The sequence below is a fragment of the Paralichthys olivaceus genome, chromosome 23 (genome assembly GCF_024713975.1).
Source record: "Paralichthys olivaceus isolate ysfri-2021 chromosome 23, ASM2471397v2, whole genome shotgun sequence".
Taxonomy (NCBI): domain Eukaryota; kingdom Metazoa; phylum Chordata; class Actinopteri; order Pleuronectiformes; family Paralichthyidae; genus Paralichthys; species Paralichthys olivaceus.
Genome location: NC_091115.1, coordinates 7,893,085 through 7,918,293, shown reverse-complemented (window position 1 = coordinate 7,918,293; position 25,209 = coordinate 7,893,085). Strand labels below are relative to the sequence as shown.

General features: G+C 41.8%; 2 protein-coding genes, 1 long non-coding RNA gene and 4 other non-coding genes across 14 annotated transcripts in view; 2 read left to right on the top strand and 5 right to left on the bottom strand.

Moving 5' to 3' along the window:
- wnt5b (wingless-type MMTV integration site family, member 5b) overlaps positions 1-6,654 on the bottom strand; it is a 71,065-nt gene extending 64,411 nt beyond the window's left edge. For both annotated transcript variants that reach the window (XM_069519795.1, XM_069519796.1), the window contains exon 1: positions 5,953-6,654. The gene's annotated coding sequence lies outside the window, so the exon portion shown is untranslated. The remainder of the gene's footprint in view (positions 1-5,952) is intronic.
- On the top strand, positions 459-531 carry trnak-cuu (transfer RNA lysine (anticodon CUU)). The gene has a single exon. It is a non-coding gene; the product is annotated as a tRNA-Lys (tRNA).
- Positions 6,655-6,911: 257 nt separating the features above from the next.
- On the bottom strand, positions 6,912-7,022 carry trnal-caa (transfer RNA leucine (anticodon CAA)). The gene is made up of 2 exons: positions 6,985-7,022; positions 6,912-6,957 (listed from the first exon to the last, which is right to left on the bottom strand). It is a non-coding gene; the product is annotated as a tRNA-Leu (tRNA).
- Positions 7,023-7,286: 264 nt separating this feature from the next.
- trnal-caa (transfer RNA leucine (anticodon CAA)) lies at positions 7,287-7,397 on the bottom strand. The gene is made up of 2 exons: positions 7,360-7,397; positions 7,287-7,332 (listed from the first exon to the last, which is right to left on the bottom strand). It is a non-coding gene; the product is annotated as a tRNA-Leu (tRNA).
- Positions 7,398-7,661: 264 nt separating this feature from the next.
- On the bottom strand, positions 7,662-7,772 carry trnal-caa (transfer RNA leucine (anticodon CAA)). Its single transcript has 2 exons — positions 7,735-7,772; positions 7,662-7,707 (listed from the first exon to the last, which is right to left on the bottom strand). It is a non-coding gene; the product is annotated as a tRNA-Leu (tRNA).
- Positions 7,773-12,964: 5,192 nt separating this feature from the next.
- LOC109632865 (ELKS/Rab6-interacting/CAST family member 1-like) overlaps positions 12,965-25,209 on the bottom strand; it is a 106,087-nt gene continuing 93,842 nt past the window's right edge. For all 7 annotated transcript variants that reach the window (XR_011240110.1, XR_011240111.1, XR_002202968.2 and 4 more), the window contains one exon: positions 12,965-13,282. Coding sequence is in view for 4 of the 7 variants with exons in the window: in XM_020092376.2 (XP_019947935.2) it covers positions 13,145-13,282 (138 nt within the window). In the remaining 3 variants the exon portion in view is untranslated. The remainder of the gene's footprint in view (positions 13,283-25,209) is intronic.
- On the top strand, positions 17,835-18,742 carry LOC138406750 (uncharacterized). The gene is made up of 3 exons (XR_011240112.1): positions 17,835-17,959; positions 18,393-18,511; positions 18,608-18,742. It is a non-coding gene; the product is annotated as an uncharacterized lncRNA (long non-coding RNA).

Here is a 25,209-nt window from a genome sequence, read left to right as displayed (position 1 = left end):
GATGAGAACACATAACATCTACTGTGATATCAGTGCACAGCTGCATATTCACTGCATAGCCTTGAACCACCAGCCCAGAAAGGCAATGTTTGAGGGTAGATACATCTGTTCCTGATTTTTTTGTTGTGTGTGAAAGAAAATGAATTCTAATTATAACAACAATAATAATCATAAAGTTACTCTTACAGCACCTTTCAGAACAGCAGCTACAATGTGCCACATTGACTCAGCTGACTTCCTCTGACCTGCAACAGTTTTATAATCGACACATTTTCTCAGTGTTTCCCATAAATATTTTTAAGCATCGCCACAATTTCAACACTGACGCTGTTTATCAGTCATATTTTGAAATCAATACTGATCTCAAACACTTCCTCTGTTACATCTAACAGACAAATTTATAACTTAGAACTTCTCTGTACTCCCTGAAAATTTAGATGCAAACTTCAATATCAGTAGCCCGGCTAGCTCAGTCGGTAGAGCATGAGACTCTTAATCTCAGGGTCGTGGGTTCGAGCCCCACGTTGGGCGGAGCTGTTTTACAGGAATATGCTGATTAAAGTGCATGAGACCCTGAACTACAGAAGAAACTCAAACTTCTCACCTCATCTGAGATCAATATGCACATGTGGGATTCAAGAGCACACAACACATTCAAAAATAATAAGTACTAATCTTCTTCAATTCATTGAAGACAGAGACTCCTAATTTAACCAGACTGATTTCACATTATATTTGAGAAAATAATGCAAAGTACAGTGATTTGACCTGAGAGAGCTGAATAAAGTAAAACAGAGAGACAGAGGGATTAAGAGTGATAGAAAGACAGAAAGTCAGAGAATGGACTTATTGTAGTGAACGTGTGCTAAATAAGATTCTTGTCCCCATCTGTTTGGATCTGCAGCCTCATCTACAGACCATACTGACTGTGTGTGTGTGTGTGTGTGTGTGTGTGTCAGACTTCCAGACCAGCGCAGGTGTGCTGTTGATAGTTTTATCAGCGCTGGATCGCGGCTGCTGACAAAAGCAGAGGGAAGAAGGGAGGAGAGGAAAGAGGAGAGGAGGGTACGTGAGAGGTGAAAGAGAGAAAACGAGGGAGGAGGGAGGAGAAATCACAGAACCCACATCCAGCTCACATACCGCATGGAATAATGACACTGTCATAGCATAACCACATGTCAAACAAAGATGCCAAAGGTGGAGAGAATTAAAATATTAAATATTCAAGATAATTCAAATTGGAATGTTGTTATTATTGCTTTGGAACACTGGATTCCATGTATCAGTGTTTAGTGAGAGCAGCTCCTCTGGTTCTGAGGCTGTTTGTCTTGTGGCCTCCTGGTCAGTGACTGTCCCCGTGTACCGGCCCGCTGGATTTATAAAACAAGCTCCGGCTCTATAAAGTGTCCAATAAACCACTTTTACTATTAGTGTGGGACACTGTTAGCATACAGCTACTGACCGCCACCACTGACCATATGTACACACACACAGTTAATGGTCAGACACATTTCGAAGACTGCTGGAGTCAGGACCTCTGCCAAACTCTAACCCCATGTCACCCCACCCTGCCGCCCCAATGACATCACTGCATAGCCCTGAACCACCAGCCCAGAAAGGTCTGAACACACACACACACACACACACACACACACACACACACATACACACACACACACATACATACACACACACACACACACACACACACACACACACACACACACACACACACACACACACACACACACACACACACACACGAGAATCCAGACACCATAACAAATACCAGCGGGTCACATTTTGAGTGCACACATGCAGAAATACATACACACACAGCACTTGACCATAATGACTACCGCATGGCCACACTGCATCGTCAATACTAAAACACTGAAACACACAGGCATCTAAAGTGCAGACTAGTGCCTCTGAATCATGTCATCAACTTGTATTACAATATATTTTTTAAGAGATTGAAACATTTTGGTGAATATTCAAAAAGTATTAGTGTTTAATCAACAGCAACTGTGTTTAAGTCTAAAAAGTAAAATCCCGAAAAATGAATGAGTCGATAAATTAAAAAAGAGAACTACCAAACGAATGAAAAGGCTTTCTCTCCCTCACACACACACAAGTGGAGGGTACCGCTGTCATGCACTGCTCTGGGAGGAATTCCCAGGATTCAAGTCGACCAATCAGGGATGAGTGTTTAAAATACTGGCTCTTCAACTGGAGAAGCCGTCCACTTCACATGGACCACTTTGTGTGTGTGTGTGAGAATCCAAGTTAGTCATTAGTGTTCCCAGTGGGCTAAAATACACACACATGTAACACATCTAGTTTTCAAACCATCTCCTCCTCAGACACTTCACACAACAAACATCCACTTAGTGCTGCGTCTGAGTTTCCCAGTTTTCTAGCTTACAGAGTGTTTTTAAATCAAAAATCATTCTGTTATGTCCAAATTCATTGTCTAACACACACACACACACTGACACACAAACCTACACAGACTTTACTATGCACTTGTGAATGACCTTGAGGACCCATTGATGCTTGCAGACGTCCCATCACACACACACACACACACACACACACACACACACACTGCTCACTTTAGTTCTCTTCCCTAATTGCTCTGTCCCGATGGAGAGGACACTCAAGTAACACTTTGCGTGTTTGGTTAAAGAAAAGGTTTTTCTCAGCAGTTTGAGGGCACACACACACACACACACACACACACACACACACACACACACACACACAAAGGGGAAAAATTAACAAAGAAAATGTTCAGAACGTAGATTTGATCACCCTAGACATATAATATTCATCATCATCATCATTCATCAAAAACTTGCTAACATCTGGCTTTTGTCTGCAGTGGGTTAGGGTGAGGGTTGGTTCCGGCTTCGATTGACAGTGATGGAAACATGACTCCCGGGTGAGAGCACCAATTTCTTCTTCTTCTGTTGTTTTGGCAGTTTAGACACAGACTCTGCACCTTTTCCAATGTTTTAATGCTCATTGAACTTCAGGGCTTTAATAGCCATGAATGTTTGTGATAGTTGGTTATATCTTGGAAACAATGTGCAGCAGTGTTTTTTTCTATGTATCATTCAAAGTGCATGTGGAAGCTTAAAACACGTTGGTTTCTGATATGTTTGTGTGTCGCGTGACGTGTTTCTGACTTCAAACATGACAGGCAGGCAAACTCCTCTACTGGCAATGGAAAAATAGTCAACCGCCTTATTTAATAAAAACCTGCGTATACTCGCTAACTTTTGCGAGTATACGCAGGTTGAGTGAGACAGACTTTAATTGAAGGCATTCTTAAGTTTTTCTGATAGACTCTGAAAATGCATTACGAGAAAAAACACTTGAAATATCTCAGATGAAGTTATAACGTTTCAACGAATCAAGGCTGAAATGAGAGACACAGGATCAATCCAAAACAATGTGGCTGTAAGAGAAAGAAGACGCCTTTAGAAAGAAGAGAAGCTTTAGTGACAACTAGAGAAAACTCATGTCATGAATGAAAGAGTGAGAGGGACGAGAGAAGAGAAAGAACAGAAGTAGAGCTGGTCGACAGGGAGGGAGGAGGAAGAGAGATTATCTCTCTCTAATGGCTAACCTGTTGACAGCAACACTTTTCACCACCTCTATCTACACATCTAACATTACTATCTACCCTCTCACACACACACACACATACACACACACACACACTGCTCCATGGCTTATGTGGGTTTTAGACTGTAAAAAAGTGCAAAGCGAACCGGAGATGTCACCGCCGGAGACGAACGCTGCCGCCATCACATCACATGTTGAAGATTAATCTGATCTGCTTCCACATGAGCTGACAGACGGAGAAACTCAGTTCTGTCTACTGTGTCTGCTCGAAAGAAAAAAAGATACGAGGATTCAAAGAACATGAAGATGAAGTCTTCAGATGATTAAATATCTTCGTAATGAAGACCAATGAATAAAATGTTCTTTCATTAGAGAAAATATTACTTCTTTTGTGTTATCTCCTTTAAACACACACACACACACACACACACACACACACACACACACACACACACACACACACACACACACACTTAATGAGTGTTTGTGGCTCCCTTGAGAAAGACATGTCAATCTCAGTTATGTTCCTTGAGTGACTGATGTATAGTTAAAAAAAAAGGTTTTGGGGAGAACAGGCTTTTAAATATTTGCAGATCTAGAAAAGTTACACGAAAGCCACAATTTCTTACACACAATTAGTCATATGGGATCTTAAATATCTGTGTGTGAACAGAGGTCAAAGGTCACCACAAAATCTGAGAACTCACACCATACTTACACCTGATCCGTCAACAACCATAACCACATAGAGAATATAGGTCACACTACCTACATGCACACGGGGCCAAATACAAAGTCATGTATTCCGTCTTGTTTATTATCAATAAATTATTATTTTCATGACAGCATGTGGAGAATATTCAGCTGCATTGATTTCCATTCCTTTATTTTTGAAGGAGACAAAACTGTTTAAATTCTTTAACACAACAGTTCACCATCAGTCTCTATTTTTCCTTGAGACCATTTTAAAGCAACCCTGTACCTATCTTTTACTGAGCAACAGCGCCCTCTGCAGCCACATGTGGGGATTGAATATGTTGGTCTGTGTATACAAAGTGATCAAGTCGATTAACATATGCATAGTCCCACTGAACTGAACCACGACTGAACAATGGATATTGGTCATGATCCCTTGCATCCTGAACCGAATACACCGAACTCTGTGGAGAATTCTTCATATTTAAAAGTTTCCTGAATATCAGAGATAAACGCTGGATATTATATCTTTTCATCTGATCTATGGTTCAGCATCACTCCTGGACTTACTGGAACTGTTTCTGTTAATTGAAGATGAGACCTTCAGGAGATCGTACCCACTCACCAAAGTTACATAGAGTAAGAACAGAACAGCTTCTGGATTTCTTCAGTTGGTTTCTCAGACAATAATTTATGGATCTTGGCACATTTAGAGAACTGAGATCTATACATGTGTGAAATCTGGTGCAGCTTGGTTGAATTTAAGGGGACTGCTGGGCCTTGGTGGAGGTATGTGCTCTCTACTGATCTTTAATTTCTTGTCCTGTGCGTAAAAATCACACACAAGCTGCAACATGTCCACGCTGCTGTATCCTTCAGGACTTCCATGCATTTTCCATGCAGGACAGTCAATAAAAGAAAAGAATGCTCACACAGGACTGGACACTGTGCAGAGCAGCCTCCACCAACTCTCTGCTCCAAACATGATGGACCTGTCCCTCCACTGTCCCTAAGCAGGACAATGTGTGTGTGTGTTTATATCAGAAGAGTCACAGTCAGACTTGATGCCACAAAGTTTCAACTACAGCGTTTCAGGTCCAGATGAAGCCAGAAGCAGCTCCTCTGTACTGAGAGAAACATTTGTGCAACATTTCAACCAAAATAGTCCTGGTCTCCACCGCAGAGCGAGAGGGACACACACACACACACACACACACACACACACACACACACACACACACTCACACATACACACACACAGACACACACACACACACAAAGTCAAAGCCAAAAGTCATGAAACGAGTCCATTCTGACAGCAGAGACATTGCGGAGACAAAAAAAAACGACAACGAGCTCAAATAGAACAAAGTCCGAAACCAAGTTCTGAGAGATTCATCCAAACTCTCACTACAGAGCGAACACTTCGACAACACAAGGTTTCAGTGAAAGAAACTACAAATACACACAGTAATATGAATAAAAGTATGGATTTGGGTACAAGTCATATCCCATTTCTGCAGCATTGTATAGACATATGGACAAGTGTGTGTTTAACATGTAATGACCTTCTCTGAGAACTTTTACGTCAATTAATCATTTTAAAATACATTTTCTTACCTGGTCTGCTTCGCGTAAATCCAGATGTTCCTCAGCTCTCCAAGGACAAGTCCTCCTCCCACCATCCACAGCTCTCAAGTCCGAAAAGTGTGACTCCCTGTCCGGCTGGGAAACTGCAAACAGGTCGGTGTTTTCATTGAAAGGAGGAGGAAACCCTTCAGACAGATCCCACAGCAGCAGGGGCAGCAGCCTGGAGCAGAGCGCACACACAACTTCTTCCAAGTGTCCACTTTCTTCAAAACACGACTTTTACTGCGCAAAACGCACCAAAGAGTCTCAAAAAGTCCAGTTCAGGGACTTAGCAGATGCGTAAACGCAGCCTCCGGTGGTCCGTGGATCTGTCGGCGTCCACGAGAGTCCCCGAAGTGTCGCGCACAAACGCACAAGTGAAGCCAGACGATGAGTGTCAGCGCACACGCTCCTCTGCTCGGTGTGCACAGCTGTGTGCGCCCCTGCGTCCTCACTCAGCAACAGGTGTCAGGAATAAAGTGAGATTCCTCCACCTGGACATCACAAGTTTCCAAACTGTCCCGCTAATTACGAAGGAGGAAGAGGAGGACGGAGGGGGGCGCAGTCCACAGCTCTCCAAGAGTTTTACGCGTAAAAAATGAACAAGAGCGAGAAGTTCGGAGAAGAAGAGAGAGGAGGAGAAGAGTGAGACAAAAGAGAAGTTGTGTCTCTGTCTGAGGGACTGTCCTCCGGCCTGATGTGGAAGAGTGTCCGCCAGCCCACCGGTGCAGAGGGAGGAGAGAGGGAGGGGAGGAGGGAGGAGAAAGTTATTTCACAGAGACACAGGAGGAAAGAAAGGTGTGTTCTTCAACAGTGCAGAATAACACGTGTGTCAGGAGTGAGGTTTAAACCGAAGCTTATTGACCCAACTCTGATTTCCTCCAGAACTCTTCAGTCTAAATTAAACCTGAGTCTGAGGATCAGACACTTCACACTGAGGCTAAAACACTTGTCAGAAGTGGGATTTGAACCCACGCCTCCATTCGGAGACCAGAAGTCCCTTTGACTGGGAAGGAGTCAGTCCTTGAGTCTGGCGCCTTAGACCGCTCGGCCATCCTGACAGTTGCTGAGCACGTGTACATGAAACTACTTTGAGTTGTTCCCAAACCTCACACAAGAAGATCTTAAGCTGCACTTAACCATTTAATATATAATCACAACGCATTTCCTCTTTGCCACGTTAACTACATTTGCATACAAACACACACACACAAGATGTCAATTCTCTGTTGTCACTGACAGAGTCTGATGATCACTGAGTTAAACTAAGTTAGTTGATTTGACTTCACTCAGTCTGTCTAAATTAAACATGGAGGAAAAGCATGTGTCAGGAGTGGGATTTGAACCCACGCCTCCATTCGGAGACCAGAAATCCCTGTGACCAGGAAGGAATCAGTCCTTGAGTCTGGCGCCTTAGACCGCTCGGCCATCCTGACATGTATCTCAAGCCATGTCACCTAGTATTTTCTCGTTAATGCAGTATTTTGCATGGAAGAGCAGAATATTCAGGTTCTAACTGGATTTAGAAACTCAGCTGCTTCGTGTTGCCTCCAAAATTGATTGAAACCTGAAAGTGTGGACATGTGCATGTGACTCAGAGACTGACTCGTCTAATGTGGAAAATGTCCTCAGAGAAAGAGGGGAGACAAAGTGATTTCACAGAGACACATGAGCACCAAACAACAGTGGGAGCAAAGGTGTGTCAGGAGTGGGATTTGAACCCACGCCTCCATTCGGAGACCAGAAGTCCCTTTGACTAGGAAGGAGTCAGTCCTTGAGTCTGGCGCCTTAGACCGCTCGGCCATCCTGACATAGACCACTGATGTCACCAGAGTCTGTATCGAAGCATTAAAGAGACTTTCTCCAGACAGAGGAGGAGGAGGAGGAGGAGGAAGAGGAGGGGGAGAGGGAAACAGTGTTGGTGCATGTTTGGACAGTCGGTGGCTAACAGCTTATTTTAGAGGCTCTGCTCCTCTCACCTCGTTTTTATTTCCTCTCAGAACTTTTTCCTACCCCCCCTCCTTCAACCACTCATTGACTCTACACATTTATTAGAGGAAATAAAGACAAATCTGTGTTCAGAGAGTAAAACATCCAGACACAAGTTAATACCGTCCAACCACAACTGAGACCATGAATCATTTACCTCGAAAACATGTAAAGTACCATGAGTGTGTGTCCTGAGTGAAGCTGCAGTTTGTTTTGCTCTCTGCCCTCCCTCTCCTCCTCTCTCTCTGCTTTCTCTTTCTCTCCATCACCCTCTCCGTCTTCTTCTTTTTCACCCGCGCGTGACGTGATGTGTGATGATTGAAACCACATCGTCCCAAAGCCAAACCCGAGCCCTCCCTGCTTCCTCTGCAGCCGCTCACTTTATGGTTCTACTGCTCCTGGCTCCTCCACAGTCATGGAGAGGAGACATGTGCTGTCTGTACACACACACACACACACTCACACACACACACACACACACACACACACACATGTTCATAAGTACATGTTATCTCAAGGACATCTGTGCTTTTTGAGTTGTGAAGCAGTATCAGTGGGATCTTAGCGACATGCTGTGCAAAGAGAGGTGAGTCTAAGTGTGGGACCCAAATTCAAACAGGGAGAGACACAGAAATCATTTTGTTATATTAAGTGTATTTGATATTTGCTTTATACAACCTGACAGGTAATTTATAATGAATTAGGTTAGTTTTAAGTATAGTACAGTAATGTAAATCATAGCAAAGTATAGTATTGTTAGGTTTAGTATAGTAGAGTATAGTATAGTTAAGTTTAGTATCGTATGGTAAAGCATAGTGAAGTTTAATTACGTAAACTATAGTATAGTTTTTGCAGTTATCATATAAAAAGACAGAATTGATCATTACTCAAACCTTTTCAGTTCAAAAACTAACATAAGTAAGAATGATTCTTCTCCCACGAACTGTTTCACCACCATTCACACATTTATACGACTTTTTTCCACAGAAAGTTATTTATTCAGGTAACTTCCAGGCAGATTTCCCAACAATTGGAATATTTAAGTCTAAACATGTAATCATGTGCATACGTCTTGTTCTGGAACTTTTTGTTCCATGTTAGAGTTTTTAGACATTAGATATTTATTTAGTTTCTTGGTTTGAGAGATTGTTTGTTTTCACCAGCTAAAGATTAGAAACGTGCCACAGTCACTGGAGGAAGCACACTGGACGAGAACTGGACACACACACACACACACACACACACACACACACACACACACACACACACACACACACACACACACACACACACAGAATGATGACACATGAAACAAGGAGAGACAGGGAAAGACGGATTCTGACAGAAATGATGGCTGCTGCTCAGTGGGTCCTGTCTCCTCTATCTCTCACTCCATCACTCTCTCACTTTTGCCATCACATAAATCACGGGGTCATACATGCATTTCTCTGTCCATCCCTTGACTCCCTCCGCTAGTTTTTATTGGGACAGACAATGGAGAAAGCAGAACCGATTCTCCACGCACTCCCAGGTGCTCACACACGTGCAAATCGTTGCCATGTGTGACTGTAAACGCCGGCGTTTACAGACTGTCAGCAGAGTGTTTGATGTGCGTTACTGTGTGAAAAACCGAACGACCCCGGTGACCTGATGATGTTTTCATCCCTGTGTGGAAATTCTTCACAGAGGACGAGGTCAAAGATGTGGTGAAGGTCAAGGTTTGAGGTCAGTCGAGCTGAGTGGGTCTGTTAAACCAGGTTTTCTAGTTGAATGAGTCCAACTCGTTACACTGAGCTGCTAACGTACACAAAGAATAAAGAAGTGTGTGTGTTTCAGACTCTTCCTACAGTTTCTTTGTAATTAACCTGCTGCCTTTACCTTCACACACAAACACTCACCTCGTTTCCATCCTTAAAAGTTCCCTCTGGTCTTCGGTGTTGCATCTGAAACCAGTTAAATTCATTCATCTGGTTTCAAGTATGAAGCGTCCACTGCAGAAACATGACTTTCTAAGATTCTCTGACGTGTTTTCTAAGAAACAATCGTGTACGTTAGAGAAGAATCTAGACAAAACACACATACGCACAGGAAACGGCTGGGGCTGAACATTAAGAAGCTTTTTATTGTCGGAAATGATGCAAATATCAGCTCGTCCATATTTGCATCAGCATGAAGTAAATGTATGTTACTGGAGTGTGTGTAGGTGAGGGTGTGTGTGTTAGTGAGTGTGTGAGCGTGTGTGTGTGTGTGTGTGTTCCCCCTTCCGACCGGGGTGAACCTGGTGTTTCAGAGTTGGTTCAGCTCGCCAACCTTTTAAGAACAAGTTTGCTTTTCCACGTGCAAAAGCAACGTCACTGTGCACACTCTGATTTCCCAGCAACACTCGCCCCGACCCAAAGCACAACATACTACAGCATGTCTTATTTAAAAGTATTTGTATTGCTCTTTATAAAAGAATAATAGAGTTTGGTTCCTGCTCCGGAGATTCTTTCCTCTAGACCAGTGAATTCTTGGTGCCAAAGTTGAACCAGTTCTTTTGAACGTCGAAACTCTAAGAACTTGTTGGAGATTAGACACTTGCGTCCAACCAGCATCAGGGTGAGGTTTCTCTAAAAGGACACTGGTGGAGATAGAGAAAACTGTCATTATTGTGGGCGGACTGGAAAATAAACCACTGGTGACAAGATAAGAGGCTGAGTTGAGTTTGCATGTGAAGGAAGGAGATAGAGAGAGTGAAGGAGGTAAAATGAAAAGGAAGGAAGGAGAGAGGACAAATGGAAAGATGAAGGTCCAGTGAGTTCACACACACTCACCAGTGTGTGGAGGCGTTTGTGAGTGAAGACAAACTGAACAGTTTCCCAGAAAATTTGAGGAATGAAAATAACATTTCTGTTACACAAAGTCATGTTTACATTTTTCTTTATCCTTTCTTAATACCCTTCTTGTGAGGTATTAATACCTTCACCTCTTCTGGCCTCTGTAAATCCCTCAAATCGAAAAAATATGAGAAAGACAATTCACCCTTTGGTCAAACTGAACGTTTCATTGAAGAAGGAAAAGAGACAAAAACAATCCTTCCACAAAAGATAAAGATAAATTCATGTTTTATTTCCATTCTTTCATTTTCAATCCACGACAGAATCACGTGAGTTCCAGTCATCACCACTTCCTAAAGACAAAACATCATCAGTATAAAACACGCAAAACAAAACACTGGATTTACAACAACAAGCTCATATCAGACTGAGTTTCATTTCAAAATAAAACAACCTTCGTAGGTCAAATGTTACACGAGATCTCTCCTCCCAAAACTGTTTTGAAATGAAACTCCTCATGTTGCTTTTGACTTTAAAGACACTGCTGAAGAAAAGATTTCATCAGAGTTTGGTGTAAAATCAGTTTTGAGAATGTCGTGTAAATCCCTGTCTTTGGGTTCCGTGTCCACCGGGCGTTTCTTTTTTTTTTTTGGGAGAGCACAAGTTGCATGTGGCCAACGGCAGTCACGTCTTCAGTACTCAGCACAGAATGAGACTGTAGCCGTGTCCAAATTCAGGGGCCGCATCATTGGGAGGACGCAGCCTGGCCTCCGGAGTCCATAAAGTCAGAATGAGACAGACTGGAGGGCGTCACCAGCCGATACTGCAGCTCAGCCACTCGCATAGCTACCTTGTTAGCTTTGTCACCACTTGTAAGCCATATGTGAAGGAGAATTTGAAACGGGACAGCCTAGCCATAGACCTATTGTCTCCCATTTGCCTTTTTGTCTTCCTCCTCCGAGGGATGTGGCCCCTGAATTGGGAAACAGCTTAAAATAAAAGGCCCCAGTCAGAGGAGCTTTTGCATGAATTAGATCCTCCGGTGCTCTGTGCTGCAAGTGTGTAAATCCATGCTCGGGCTGTCAGCGCTGTGGGAAACATGCATTTGAGTGTCATTTCCACTGTAAACAACAAGAACAAGAACGTGAGCGTGGTGAAAAACGTTCCTGGTGGACACGGAGCCGCGAGTAGGTGCAACATACAGCAACAAATCTGTGCTCTCTTCCAAATCACACACAAACAATAGAGAAATTATTTGGACACATTATGTAACATACCAACCAATAGATGACAATATTTTCAATTAAACAAGATTAGTGTTTTATATATTCATATATTACCAAAAGCAAAAAAATATATAACAATTATTTCATCTTCCCTTCCTCCAGAGAAAGAAAAACAGACGCGTTTCAATAAGGGGAAATGAGTGAGTTCAGACGTCTCCTCATGTTAACTCTAAAGGGATTGTCACAGGAGGGTAAGTGAGGGATCATCTGAACTCAGCACGGACGCACAACCCAACAGAACGTGTTGCTTTCTTAGGTCAAAGAGAAACACAAACCATCCACACTGGTGTGTTTTCATAAAGGGAATATTGCGAGATTTATTGTGGTTCTATGCTTTTCGTTTGTTGTGTGAAACTATAGATGAAAGTGTTGTGTTCCCCTGATGAAAGCTGCGTTGCTGTTAATTAAAACTTCTCTCTTTACAATTTACACAACGGCCGGGAAAGAAAGAAACTTTCATCAGACACCTGACGAAAGAAAATACAAGAAATGGAACTAAAAGTGAAAACGATAGCAGCAAATGATGTAAAGAAACAAAGGCAGCTGAAATAGACACTCTCATATCTGAATAAATGACAGTGTGACAACAGTGTGTAAGTCTGGCATAAGAAACAACCTGGCAAACTCAACTCACTTTCAAATACAGTTAGATTTTTTTTCTTCCTCCTCGATAAACTACAAGTCACAACTGCTGATCACCTGGAAGGACACAAGATGGCCGCTGTGATGTGTCCGCGAACACAAGTGCGGTGAAGGCTCCTCCTGCTGAAGTATAACTTTTAACGTCTCAAAAACTATTTCCAATTAATTAGCATGCCAACGACTGCGGGCGGAGAAGTGAACAATATTTTCCCTTAGCTGGCCCCGCTCATTTAAAAAATATACAATGTGGACTGAAGACGCAGTGGACGAATATTTTTCAGTGATATCAGGATTTCTTTTTTTTTTTTTTGTGGATCCACTTTTTCATCTGTGAAAACGAGATGAGTGAAGAAAAGGTTTTCATCCTCATGTCCAACACTGAGAATCTAATTTCAGGGGATTTTGGGCCGGCTGGCTGACTGTGTGTGTGTGTGTGTGTGTGTGTGTGTGTCAGCAGCTGTCCTCCAGGGCGTTGACAACTTGTTCCAAGATGTCGGGGCATCGGTCGGCGATCTGCTGCAGGACCTGATTGGCGTACTCTTGGAGCTCTGCCCCCTCCCTCTCACACAGCTCTAACTCCGCCTCCAACTGAGAGAAAGATGGAGACAAAAAGACAAAGGAGATTTCAGACATGTTGTTAATCCATGTTGTTTCTTCCCAGTTCCCATCTGGGATATTGTGGCTTCATTTCTGATCAGTGGGATTAAAGTGGAGACGCTCATCTATGTAAAAGTTATTGGTTTGAGCACATTTCCTAATATGTGGAACAATTCTTTTCAGTTGAGTAAGAGAAGCAGAAATGACAAAGGAGATGAGAGAAAGATACAAGATTTAAATCCAACGTAAGTCAAACACACAAAAACAAACTCCTTACAGCTCCATGGATGATGGAGGAGCATGTTTAAGGTGACACACGCACGCGCACACAAAGCACTATAATCTGAAGACACCACAATGTAGTTCTTTCTGACCATATACAGTGGAACATTTCAGGGGGAGAGTGCTAATGTTGTTTTCTTTGGCTGCTGCCGAGCTGAGATGTCAAACTCAAACTGACTTAATGACCAATACATCTGTATCAATACGAGCGCGGCTCAAACAGTCATGTTAACACAAGCCCACATTTGTGATACTGGTTAAGTTTGAACCTCTTCTCTCTGCAGAAATCCAACTTTTATTTTACTGATATTGTTATTTATTTTTCTTATTTTATTCTGTCCCTCAACTTTACACAAGTAGAAAATCACTTGAGTTGAATATTTCACTTTTAACTACTGAATATTTCTGAACAATGGACAGGTGAAGAGGAAGAGGAGAGCAGTGGAGCTGTTGGCAGAGAGGACCAAGGAGAAGGAAGAGATGAAGGAGAACACAAGGGAATAAATGGAAAAGAGAAAGATTGAGAGGCCTATTGTGAAAGTGTAATTAGCATAAGACCGTAGGGAACCACACACACACACATGCAAACCCACTCACTGTCTCATTCCCTCTTTCCGTGTGATATAAGTAAGAAACTCTCATTTTGTTGTTTGCTACCAAACTTGAATAAACCATGTTTGCAGAGTTATGAATTGTTTTTTTTGCCTTTGTCTTCTCGAGATGAAAATGATGTTATCAGGGTTTTGAGGAATCACCATTATTTTCCATGTGAACGAGACAAAGGAGAGATTAAGAGCAGAGTGATGAGTTCTGAGCGTAGTCCAGCTTTTATCAGCATCATCTCTCTACACCTTGATCTTTATCATTTCCAACGTTTTTCCCATCTACACTGGCCAGACAGCTTCAGACCAATATCCACCCACAACCGAGTGTACGTGATGCTTATCAACACGTTTCCTACTTGTCAGGTTATGTGTGTTTGCAGGTGATTTATCTCGATGGCAGCACATTTTAGATGCAATCCCTCAGAAAAACACAGCAGTAAAGATAAGATAGCAGCACGGCTGAGGAGATAAATGGTTTATTGTGTGTTCGCTGTCGTCTGCTCTCTGACTCTGACACAGCCTTGACCTGCCCCACAGAAAGACACTTGAAAAAAAACCCTCTAATGAGGCACCACTAGGTTTCTATCAAACGCTTTGTAACTTCAGAGGTTTGATTGAAGACTAGAACATGTACCTGTGTGTGTGCGATGTGTCTGGAATGGTGGTGGGGCTTTGCATTTAGACTTATATATAATTTTTTTAAATAATTTTGTTAATGGAATAATTGCTTGAAGATGGACAGTAGGTAGCTCCTGTACATAAAAGCTGTTTTTATATATTTTTATATCTTGCTCTTTTTGAAAAAGCAAAGGTTTCACAGAACTCAGAACAGGCCACGACCCCCAGGTTGAGAACCACTGATCTAAACCACTCATAGGATCCTGAATTTAATCCTTGAAAAATTGTCTCAGATAGACAGAGAACATATTACATCCTCAATTCACTCCAATTAACCATGAAAGAAACATGTTGTCATAACTGATACGAATCAAAAGCAAAACTGGGAAAACAAGACCCAGTTTTGCGAAGAAAGTTATCATAATTGATTCCTCTGCTAAGAAAAACATCCCCACGATGCTACGCAATAAACTTCATCTCTTGCTACATTCAAGCCGATGCTCATTTAAGGCCTGAAGAGATTAAATATCAACAAGGTTGCACTATACAGTCCCAGTTATGAGATATCGGTTTAGATGTGGTTACAGGCTCCCATGGATCACGTCCCATGTGATCACAGTGTGTGGCCACAGAGAAATGTAGATGAAATAATGGAAGAGGGCAGAGAGCGAGTGTTGCCAGATTCATGACTCCTCAAGTGTGTGTGTGTTAGTGTGTGTGTGTGTGAGTGTGTGTGTGTCTGTGTGATACAGTGGTTTGGGTGTTTGACATGACAGGTGTGTGTGAGTGCACAGTGTGAGGCTTAAGTGTATGTTGCAAGCTCAAGTTCTAATTTAGTGAGTGATAGAGAGGATTGTGGGTAGTAGGGAGATAGATAAAGGTAAGCCATAAGACGTGTCTGTGTGTGTGTGTTAGTGTGTGAGAGAGAGAAAGAGAGAGAGAGAGAGAGAGAGAGAAAGAGAGAGGGGGGACAGAGAAAAAAGAGAGGGATTGTTGAAGATGATTTTTACTGCAGCTATTAAAGCTCCATTATCATGATGGATCGTTATCTACCTTATCGGGGGCCTGGAGCAGCACGCACGAACACGCACGCACGTGCACAAACACGCCGCACGCACACGCACACGCGCACACACACACACACACACACACACACACGAATAAAATCAAAGCCTTGTGCAAACATGTCCATACACTCGCTGGCTATCAGCTTGAGAACGAGGGTAAGATTGGTGTGTGTGTGTGTGTGTGTGTGTGTGTGTGTGTGTGTGTGTGTGTGTGTGATGACCCCTTGACACACATTACAGGGCTTGAACCTCTTTGTGGAGGAATGCTAATGTTTTCTAAAGAAATCATAACTCAGCAGGGAGAACAAATATATATATATATATATATATATATATATATATATATATATATATATATAATCTAAGTGAAGTGCATTAGCCCGTCCACGAACAGGTCAATTGCCTGCTGCAGATGCACATATCACAACATGCAGCTTCTCATTTACAGATGATTCTGAGGCCAGAGGTGAGTTTTTAACAGAACAATGTCTCCGTCCGCTTCATGCCGGCGCATTTTTTAACAGTTAACTTCATCTGGCTCAGATCGGTTTTTAGAGAAATCACGTTCTGTCAATCACGAGGACCAGACGTACATCTCCTTAGATCAGGATTGTTGGCAGTGAGGCCCACTGACCAACTTCCAGAAAAAAATGAAGCAAGTGCTGAACAAATAATGTAGTTAGAAACCAATATTGAATACTGATATCACATATTAAAACCTGGCATGCTGTTCAAGAAACAAGATATTTCAAGGACCAAAAACAACTACATGACTTTGGAGAGTAAATGTAGCAGCGGGCTTTAATGGTGGACATGATTTATATGAATGGAAAGGAGCCATTTTCTACCTCAATGACATGATTCATGAAGTTTAGTGAAAAATTAGGTCATGGACCAAGAAAGAATGTTTTAGTTTTGGGTATAAATACTGCAACCGTGTGAGAATCTATCCATTTTACTTTATGCTTCGAGACCTGGACTCTGAGGAATAGAAGCAAAATAATTTTTTCCTTCATCCCCACCACTGGGCCCATTTTCCACCATTATGACATTTTAAAATTTTAATATGATGAGGTTATACAAACAGGTAAATATGCAGGGGAATGAAAACAGAAATGGATTTGATAAGGTTGACTGCTTAAAAAAAATTGCTTAGTGACAGATTAATTGAAACAAATAGGACGGAAACACGAGGAAAAAGAAGGTGGAGACAGTAGAAGTCTGGAGAGCAAATATTCCTCAGCAACATGTTTGGAAAATTGGGTGCAGACATTTTCTGGTGTTTTTATATATATATATAAAGAACGCAGCAGGAGGATGTCTGGGTCAGACGTGTTCAGGAAAAGGAAAATCTCCATAGCATTCAGGTGGCAGGACATGACGTATAAATCCCGCTGCAGTAATCACACATTTTCGTTCACAGCACATCAACTCTGGCCTAATCACAAACAGTTGATTGTTGTTTGTTAGAAACATCATCAACGTGCCCCCTCGCCTGTGACATCCTCACGCTGTATCGGTTCACGTGGACATTTTCTGGACATTTTTCAAATTTCAGAAAACTGACTCGGACATTTACAATCTCATCTCCTCTGGCTAAATTTCAGTCCATGTCTGAAAGCAGTTTATAGCAAAAGAAGTAAAGCTACAAGCAGACAAGGTTTTAAAAAGACTCTTCACCAGCAGCCTGGAGCGGTGCTGTAGAAACACCATTATGAGTAAGAGCAAAGGGATAAAGTATAATAGGCCTTTATAGACTATTATAATCCCTGTCTCTTTGCTGGTCTCTATTTAAACTATTAGGTTCTAACAGGCTTACACTGTATGGAGACTGCTTTATAAGCACAAAAGACCCTGAACCATGTGTGTGTCTGTGTGTGTGTGTGTGTGTGTGTGTGTGTGTGTGTGTGTGTGTGTGTGTGTGTGTGTGTGTGTGTGTGTGTGCTCAGTCATAGTCCAGTGCAGCTCAGCTAATGACGCAGGCTAACAAGCTGCAGAGGGAATAGAGCTCCAGGACTTGTACCTGAAACTGCTCCTGGAGGACTAAAAATAGTGCACTCTCCGGCCGAGGACAAAGTACAAGAGCAGTGTGTTTGGTGAGAAATTCAAGATCACTTGATAGATTTATTCTAACTGCTTTATTTAATCAGCCAAATTGACGGGGATTGGGAAAATTCTCATATTTACAGGCTCAGCCCCTGGGAGCAGTTAGAGGAGGTAGGTGGAGGATTAAACACGCTCATATGTGGGAGCTCTCTATCAGTCTGTGCCTTGCTCATGAGCACTTGAAGCAATTGTTATGGAAGGGTATGTGTAAAATTCCCCACTCAGCATTTTATTATAGTCCTGGAATTTTAATCTGACAGTTCATGTCTGCACCATTCACTTTAGCACCTAATAACGTAGGTTACGCTACAGGGAGAAGTGGGCCCGTGAATTTTAGTGTGGTAACTATAGTGGAATAGCTTCAAAGAGACGAGGGCTTATAAAGAACATAAAAAAGACTTTAACCTTAAATTGGTCCTGCAGGAACAACTACACAAGACTGGACTTTAACAGCACTAATGGCTGCAGACATAAACCACAAACACACACTCCAGCATCGACTGTGTAACCTCTCAGGAGGACAAACTGAGAAGGTGGATAAAGTAAGTTCAAACTAATTCACAGTTTGTATCAGAGAACATTTGCCTCAGTGAAGGAGGTTCCGTTTTCACACATGTCCACTGTTTTGTTGTCGGCAGGATGAAGCAAAAACTACAGAACGGATTTACATGAAACTTGGTCAAAGGATGGGACATGGGCCCAAGAAAGAACCAATTAAATGTGTATGTGGATCCTGGAATGTTTTATCTCTTTCATTAACATTGTGAGATGTGAGAGCATTTGTGACCTATTTAAAAAGATTTCCCAAAAATGACTGGATCTTGATGAAAGGAAATTGCTAAGATGCAGAATAATGAGACATTACTAGCTCACACTTATATAAACTAATAAAGGGTTTAAAACACATTCTATCTCACTAAGGGTACACATACAAAGGATTAGGGTTTGAGTAAGTGCACATTTTCAATGATGAGTGTTAGTCCCAGTCTCAAATACAACAATGAAAAATATCCTCATAGAAGAGAAGTTACCAGCAGTTACCACAACTGGCACTTTGCTGTATGTGATATCATCTCATAAATCTTTTGTTATATAACAGAGTGTGATGGCATTTCTACAACTTACATGGTCTCCAAATAACTTCTATTAAAACCAGTGAGGTGTCTGTAAAAGTCAGAATGATTTTATGTCTGTCCTGAAATAAATTCTTCCACCATGACCATGTGGCAGTGAAAGAGAACTTGAACTTGCTGAAGGAAACGTCTGCAGGAGGAGAGATGTGTGAAGCTACACTTTCACAACAGCTCCCATTGTGACCGAAGAGTCCACTGAGCTACAGACGGAGGAGAGAAAAGTGAGAGTGGACGACATGTTTATCTTTGCTTCTCCCTGTGTGGTAATTCAAGTGTTTGCCTTTCACCTGTCACCATCACCTGCTTGTCTTCCCATTACACAAGAGATGAAGGATAGACAATGGAAAAGAGAGGCAGAAGTGGAAAAGGGACAAAAAGAAAAGACAGAAGAAGAAATAGAGGAAAAACTTGAAAAGAAAAGATTTAAAGCAACAAAAGGGAAAAGTAGGAGAGGAAGAAAGAGGACGGGACAGAAATGAAGAAGAGGGGGAGGAGCGAGTGATAACTAGAAACAGTGGGAAAGACTGAGGGACAAAGAAGTGAACGACAAAAAAAAAAGACAAATGCATGTGAAAAAAAAGGGTCCGGCTGGTGAAGCCATTAAGCTGGGATTCAATAAATCTGCATAAAAACCGGCAGTTAGTCTGTAATGACCAGCAAAGGCAAATGTGTGTGTGTGTGTGTGTGGTTGTGAAATGGGTTCTGAGGGTCGTTCTGTGCGTCTGACTGTCTCTCCTTTTGTCTGTGTTTCTGAGTGTGTCCATTGTGTGTGTGTGTAATGGTCGTTGAGGACCTCTGTGTCGTATTTGGAGAGAAAACAATCATCCTTGGAGCAGGAAGCAGAGCTGCCTAATGAAAGCCTAGAGAGACCCCAGACCACAGTGCAGCACAAATGGATGTGTCTGAATCTCTGCTTGACAGAAACCCCCCAAACCCTCTCCACTCCACATCTCCCCTTCCCCTGTCTGTCCTCCACTCCTCACCTTCATACAGTTTCCTTTACACAGACACACAATCAACAGAGAAGGTTTAGAGGCAAAAGTCTATAAAAAAAACAAAACAAGAAACACTTTGAATCAGAAAGGTAAGAGCAGGGATTTATATTCGGACTGATGACGAGGTGGAACTGTTACTGACACTACGATTTAGCAACATTTTGCATTCGTCGCTGATAGTCATGACTGGATTCAAGTTATAAACGTAGAAAAAGTGTGTCACATCTACAAATGTGTGGATGCAACCCAAGTTCTGTCGCTGTAGAGGTCATAAAGTATTCATTCTGCGTGGCTGCTGGACACGGTCTGCTGTATTGTTACTGTTAGAGGATGTTATCAGGTCAAAGCCTGAGATGTGAATGTTTTTTGCTTTTAAGTCTCAGAGCAGTAGGTCCAGGTCAAGCTGACATTTTTATGAGTCAAGTCTTAGTATCAGACCTCAAGTCTACACCTCCGGGAACATAAAAACATGCCAAAAACAACCCAGAGGAGTTATTATGACAGGAAAACTACTACAAATACAAAGGTCATCAACATCTTTCCCAGTTTACCTTTGACTTGCGTTACCTTTCTGGTCCTGGTTACATGGTATTTTCACAGCTTTGAATTAAATCCATTTATGTTTTCATGTTCAATGTGAACCCTTCTCTGAGGCAAAAGGGTTTTTCTAAGAAAAACATACAATAACATCGCAGACAGACAGATAAGCACAAAGCCAGACACACTGTAACTCCATGCAATGACAAAAATTATCATTACCTTCTGTCACACGCGCCTGAATATCAAAATAACAATAATTACTGTCTTTACTCTATCAGTGTACGACTGTAATAACTGTAGCCACAGTCCTCATTATCAGCTGTGATGGATACATTCCAGCTCCGCCTCATCCTGTTTTTATATCTCCTGTCAATCAAAATTCACCCAATCTGTGACCTCGAAATCACGGCAGGTCCTCGCACACAGACGAGCGTAGTTCCTGTGCCGTCTGCCAGTCTGTGAGAAGGGCATCGCTTTGCCACAGGTCATCAGGCTGCAGAGCTGAAAAAACAATGATTGGGTCCGTTCGAAACATTAACTTTGTGTATACTAATGTATACTATGAAAAAGATTTGTTAAATATATAATTATTTGAATTATAAATCTGTCCACATAGCAGCCTTACATTCTCCAATCTTAGGCTTTCTGAAACAAATATTCTTCATAATAAAGAGATGATAACTAACATACATTTTTATGATCTTAAACGTGTTTTACAGCGATTGAAGCCATCGCGCCAGCAGCACAATATCTGTGCTGTTTTCCTGCATTAGAAATTTGTCATAACGTAATTTGACTCACTTCAGGTGACCCGACAGCCTCCAGACCCTGGAAACCTGGTGTACAACTCCAATAATGTATGTAAAGTGAGCCAAAATAATAAGAACATATTCCTCCTGCCACCCCTCTGAGAAACCCTTTATTTGGAGATTACACTGTAACAACAGTGACATTTGAAGTCTGTAATCGTGTGGTATTTCCCTTCATTACAGTGACATGTCGAGTTGTAAATGTATGTACTCAGCTTTCACTGAGGTTTCTGCAGTTTGAGTTGGCTCTCACACACTCACGGTCGCTCTCCGGGAGCCGCTTCGCTTTTAGTCGATAGAGTCGTAGCCTGACAATTCATACTGGATTCATAAGAGCGGTGGTAGAACGTCCGACTCAGCCAATAACACTTCATACATTTTTTTTACAGCACCAAACACACGCAAATGTCCATTACCATTTAGACTAAAATGGACAACAAACACATACACGCTTGTACTTTACACTAAATTTAGGTTTTACAGACAAACACACACACACACATATATATATATATATATACATATAGACACATAAATACATACACAGCCAATTCTTTTACTTTCACACTTCAGGCCACAGAGAGAGAGAGAAAGAGAGACTTCCTGTCTGTGTGTGAGTGTGTGTGAGATTACGATGCCAGTTCTCTTCAGTGCTCATTAGAGACGTCACTGAGCCATAAAGGTTATTATTATGACTATGGCACAGAAAGCAGCTCTTTTCAGTAAAACCTCACTATTGGAATCAGTGTAAGTTTTGTAGTTCAGCTGAGGTTAAACAGAAACGTGGAAACAAACACAGACTAATCACATCTTCGGCAAATCCATCTTCAGAAAACTGGCCCAACAGTTCAGGGCTGGACTCCAAGCTGCTTGAGTGATTTAGCTGAGACCTGACATCCAGAGACTGACTAGTCAAGAACTTTTGGATTTCCAGTGCAGTACATGTGCTAGAGAGAGAACTCAGCCATTCTAATGTCAATCAAGCTGAAGGCTAATGAGATATTTCAGTCTGAATCGACTAATGCTGCCATCCCTAAAGCACGGACACTAAAAACATCACCTCAGGTACAGTAAAGCTCTATTTTTAGAGATGCTCCGATGCCAGCATCAGAAATTCCTCTGATACCACCGATAACGTCAGGTTGGGCATCTGCGAGTAGGAGACATGAAAGACTGAGAGTTAAAAATGCGAAGCTGGATCCAAACCCACATCATCACAATTAAATGGTACAAACATCAACACAAGTTAATGAGGACTATAACAGTTTGTTTCATTGTTGTGTCATCCAATAAAAAGTTCTTAATCTAATTCATATGATGGATTAAAACACTTCAACATGCATTTTGTTTCAAGTCTGCCAACTAATGAGGTGCTGTGGTAGTTATGCTGAGATAAAGCAGTGTTTTTGTACTGAGTATCACATTGTTTCATTCTGTTACATCTGGTGTTGGGAAAACAACCGAAACTATGTCAAGAAGTTACAGAAAAGGATTATCCACTAGATGTCTTCTTTAAACTGTATCCGAAAAAAAATATGTGTTTCAATTTGGGATGTTTTTTGAGGCCTTGTTTTTTTTAAAACATACAAAATGTAAGTTCAGCCACTCTGTTTGCACAGGAAGTTACGGTCGTACAGATGAGCAGAGCCACGGGGAAAGTGGATATGATGCAATTAAAAGGCAACAAAAATGAAAGAAACCTTGAATAAAATGTATTTCATTGGGTTTGAACATTTGAACATTGTTGGAAACATTTCGGATAATGTAAGTTAGAATAGTTAAATAGTAAACGTGTTTAACTGCAGGTTTCTTGCTCTCAGTGTAACCCCTTATCTGTAATGGAAGGTGCACAGCTGATAAACCCTGGAGACCAACTTGTTGGTTACTGGTTACTTTTTATTTGCTCCAGTTAAACAACATCAAGGAACTTTAGATCAGACACAGAGTTAGGAAAATGTTTGAGCTGGTGACACATTGCAGAACCACATTGTCAGGTACACGAGCCTCCTGTGGTCATTCATGATCGCTCTGAAATAAAACTGAGGGTGAGGGATAGGAACATTTCCGTTTGTGTGTGTGTGTGTGTGTTTTTGTGTCTGTCCATGTGTGTGTTTTACATGCTATTTCAGTATGATCCTAATGGCTTTACAGAGTGCCAGGCATTTTAACAGAGCCAGGGACAGCCTTGTAACACACACACACACACACACACACACACACACACACACACACACACACACACACACACACACACACACACACACACACACACACACACACACACACACACACACACACTCACCACAAGACAGAGAAAACAAGCTGGCACACTGGAACATGGTGGTAAGGGAGGGATCTGTGCACAAGTGTGAGTGTGTGTGTGTGTGTATGTGTGTGTGTGTGTGTGAGTGTGTGTGTGTGAGTGTGCATTAAGGAGGGTCAGTCAGGGTGATGGTGACACATGATGAAGGAAAACGGGAAACATGGGCTTGAATGAAAGACTGGCAGTGTGCGTCTGTGATTGTGTGTAGGCATGGTCGGGGTCTGCAGCAGACGCATGGCGCCAAGTGGCACTGCCTCGAGTATGGGTGGATTTGCAGGGAGGGAGTGAAGGAGAGGTAGAACTGGGATGTTGTTAAAGGAAAAATCCCCCCCCCCCCCCCCCCCCCAAAAAAAAAAACTGAGTAAAAAGCAAAGTCTCACCAGCTCTCACACCTACACTGACATAGAGCAAGTGAGAGTGAAGAGCAATGGAAGGAAGAGAAGTGAAAGAGGACCCGTCGTCTTGAGGGGAAAGAAAAAACAAAGGCCTGAAGAAGCACAATGCTTTGGAGAGAGATGGCAGAAGTGATGAAGAGAATAAAAGAATGTAAGGAATGAAGAGTTTTCACCCAAAAGCTGAAATCCTCAGAGTAAACAAAGCGTTGTAATTACTCTGCATGTATTATAATGAACCATTCGTAAACCTAGGTAGGTCTTTTCATCTTTGACTATATTATCGGATAATCTCACAAACGCTAAAAACAAGTAAAACATTCATGCCCTCTCTGAGACAGTACCTAAAATCTGTACTCATGCCAGTTTAACTTTGAGTTGCTATACAAATCCATTTTGGTTTTAACCTCTGATGGTCTGCATGGGTGGTAACAACTCGCACGCAGTATACCATGCAGCAACAGAGCAAAACACCAAGTTAGAAATCTCTAATGTTATTATGAGAAGCGATGGGAGTATCTCAAAGCACCTCTTTAGTTGTTACTGTTTCCATTTTCTTTTAAAATGGGAGGCATGTCTGGATAAAATTGGGGCTTAAACCAAGGCAGATCTTAACTATTGAGGTGGCAGATGAGAAATTGCATAAGAGTCAATTTGGAGAAGTAACATGGAGAATATTGGAAGACACTGCCAAACCTAGGTAAGTGGATATATCACGATCAGTCCCTGCAAGGACAACCTCAACAGTAATGGCAGACGCAATGTTTTCAGTAATGAAAGAGTTGGTTTTAACACTGCAGTGAAACAAATGTGCAGAAAATAAGAAAAACAACTGAGAAATTCAAAAACACTGCAGTGTGCCATGAACGCGGTTAACAGTTACACAAAATGTAGGTGATTTGTGGTAAAATAGCGAACACAGTCTTTTTAAGATCATGTTTTCCTCAGTTGTAAATTTGACTTGGATGTGGCCACGAGCACAGTTTGGTGCAAATGTCTTCAGTGTTTCTAAAATGTTTTCATAAATATAAGGCAGGAATAAAATACT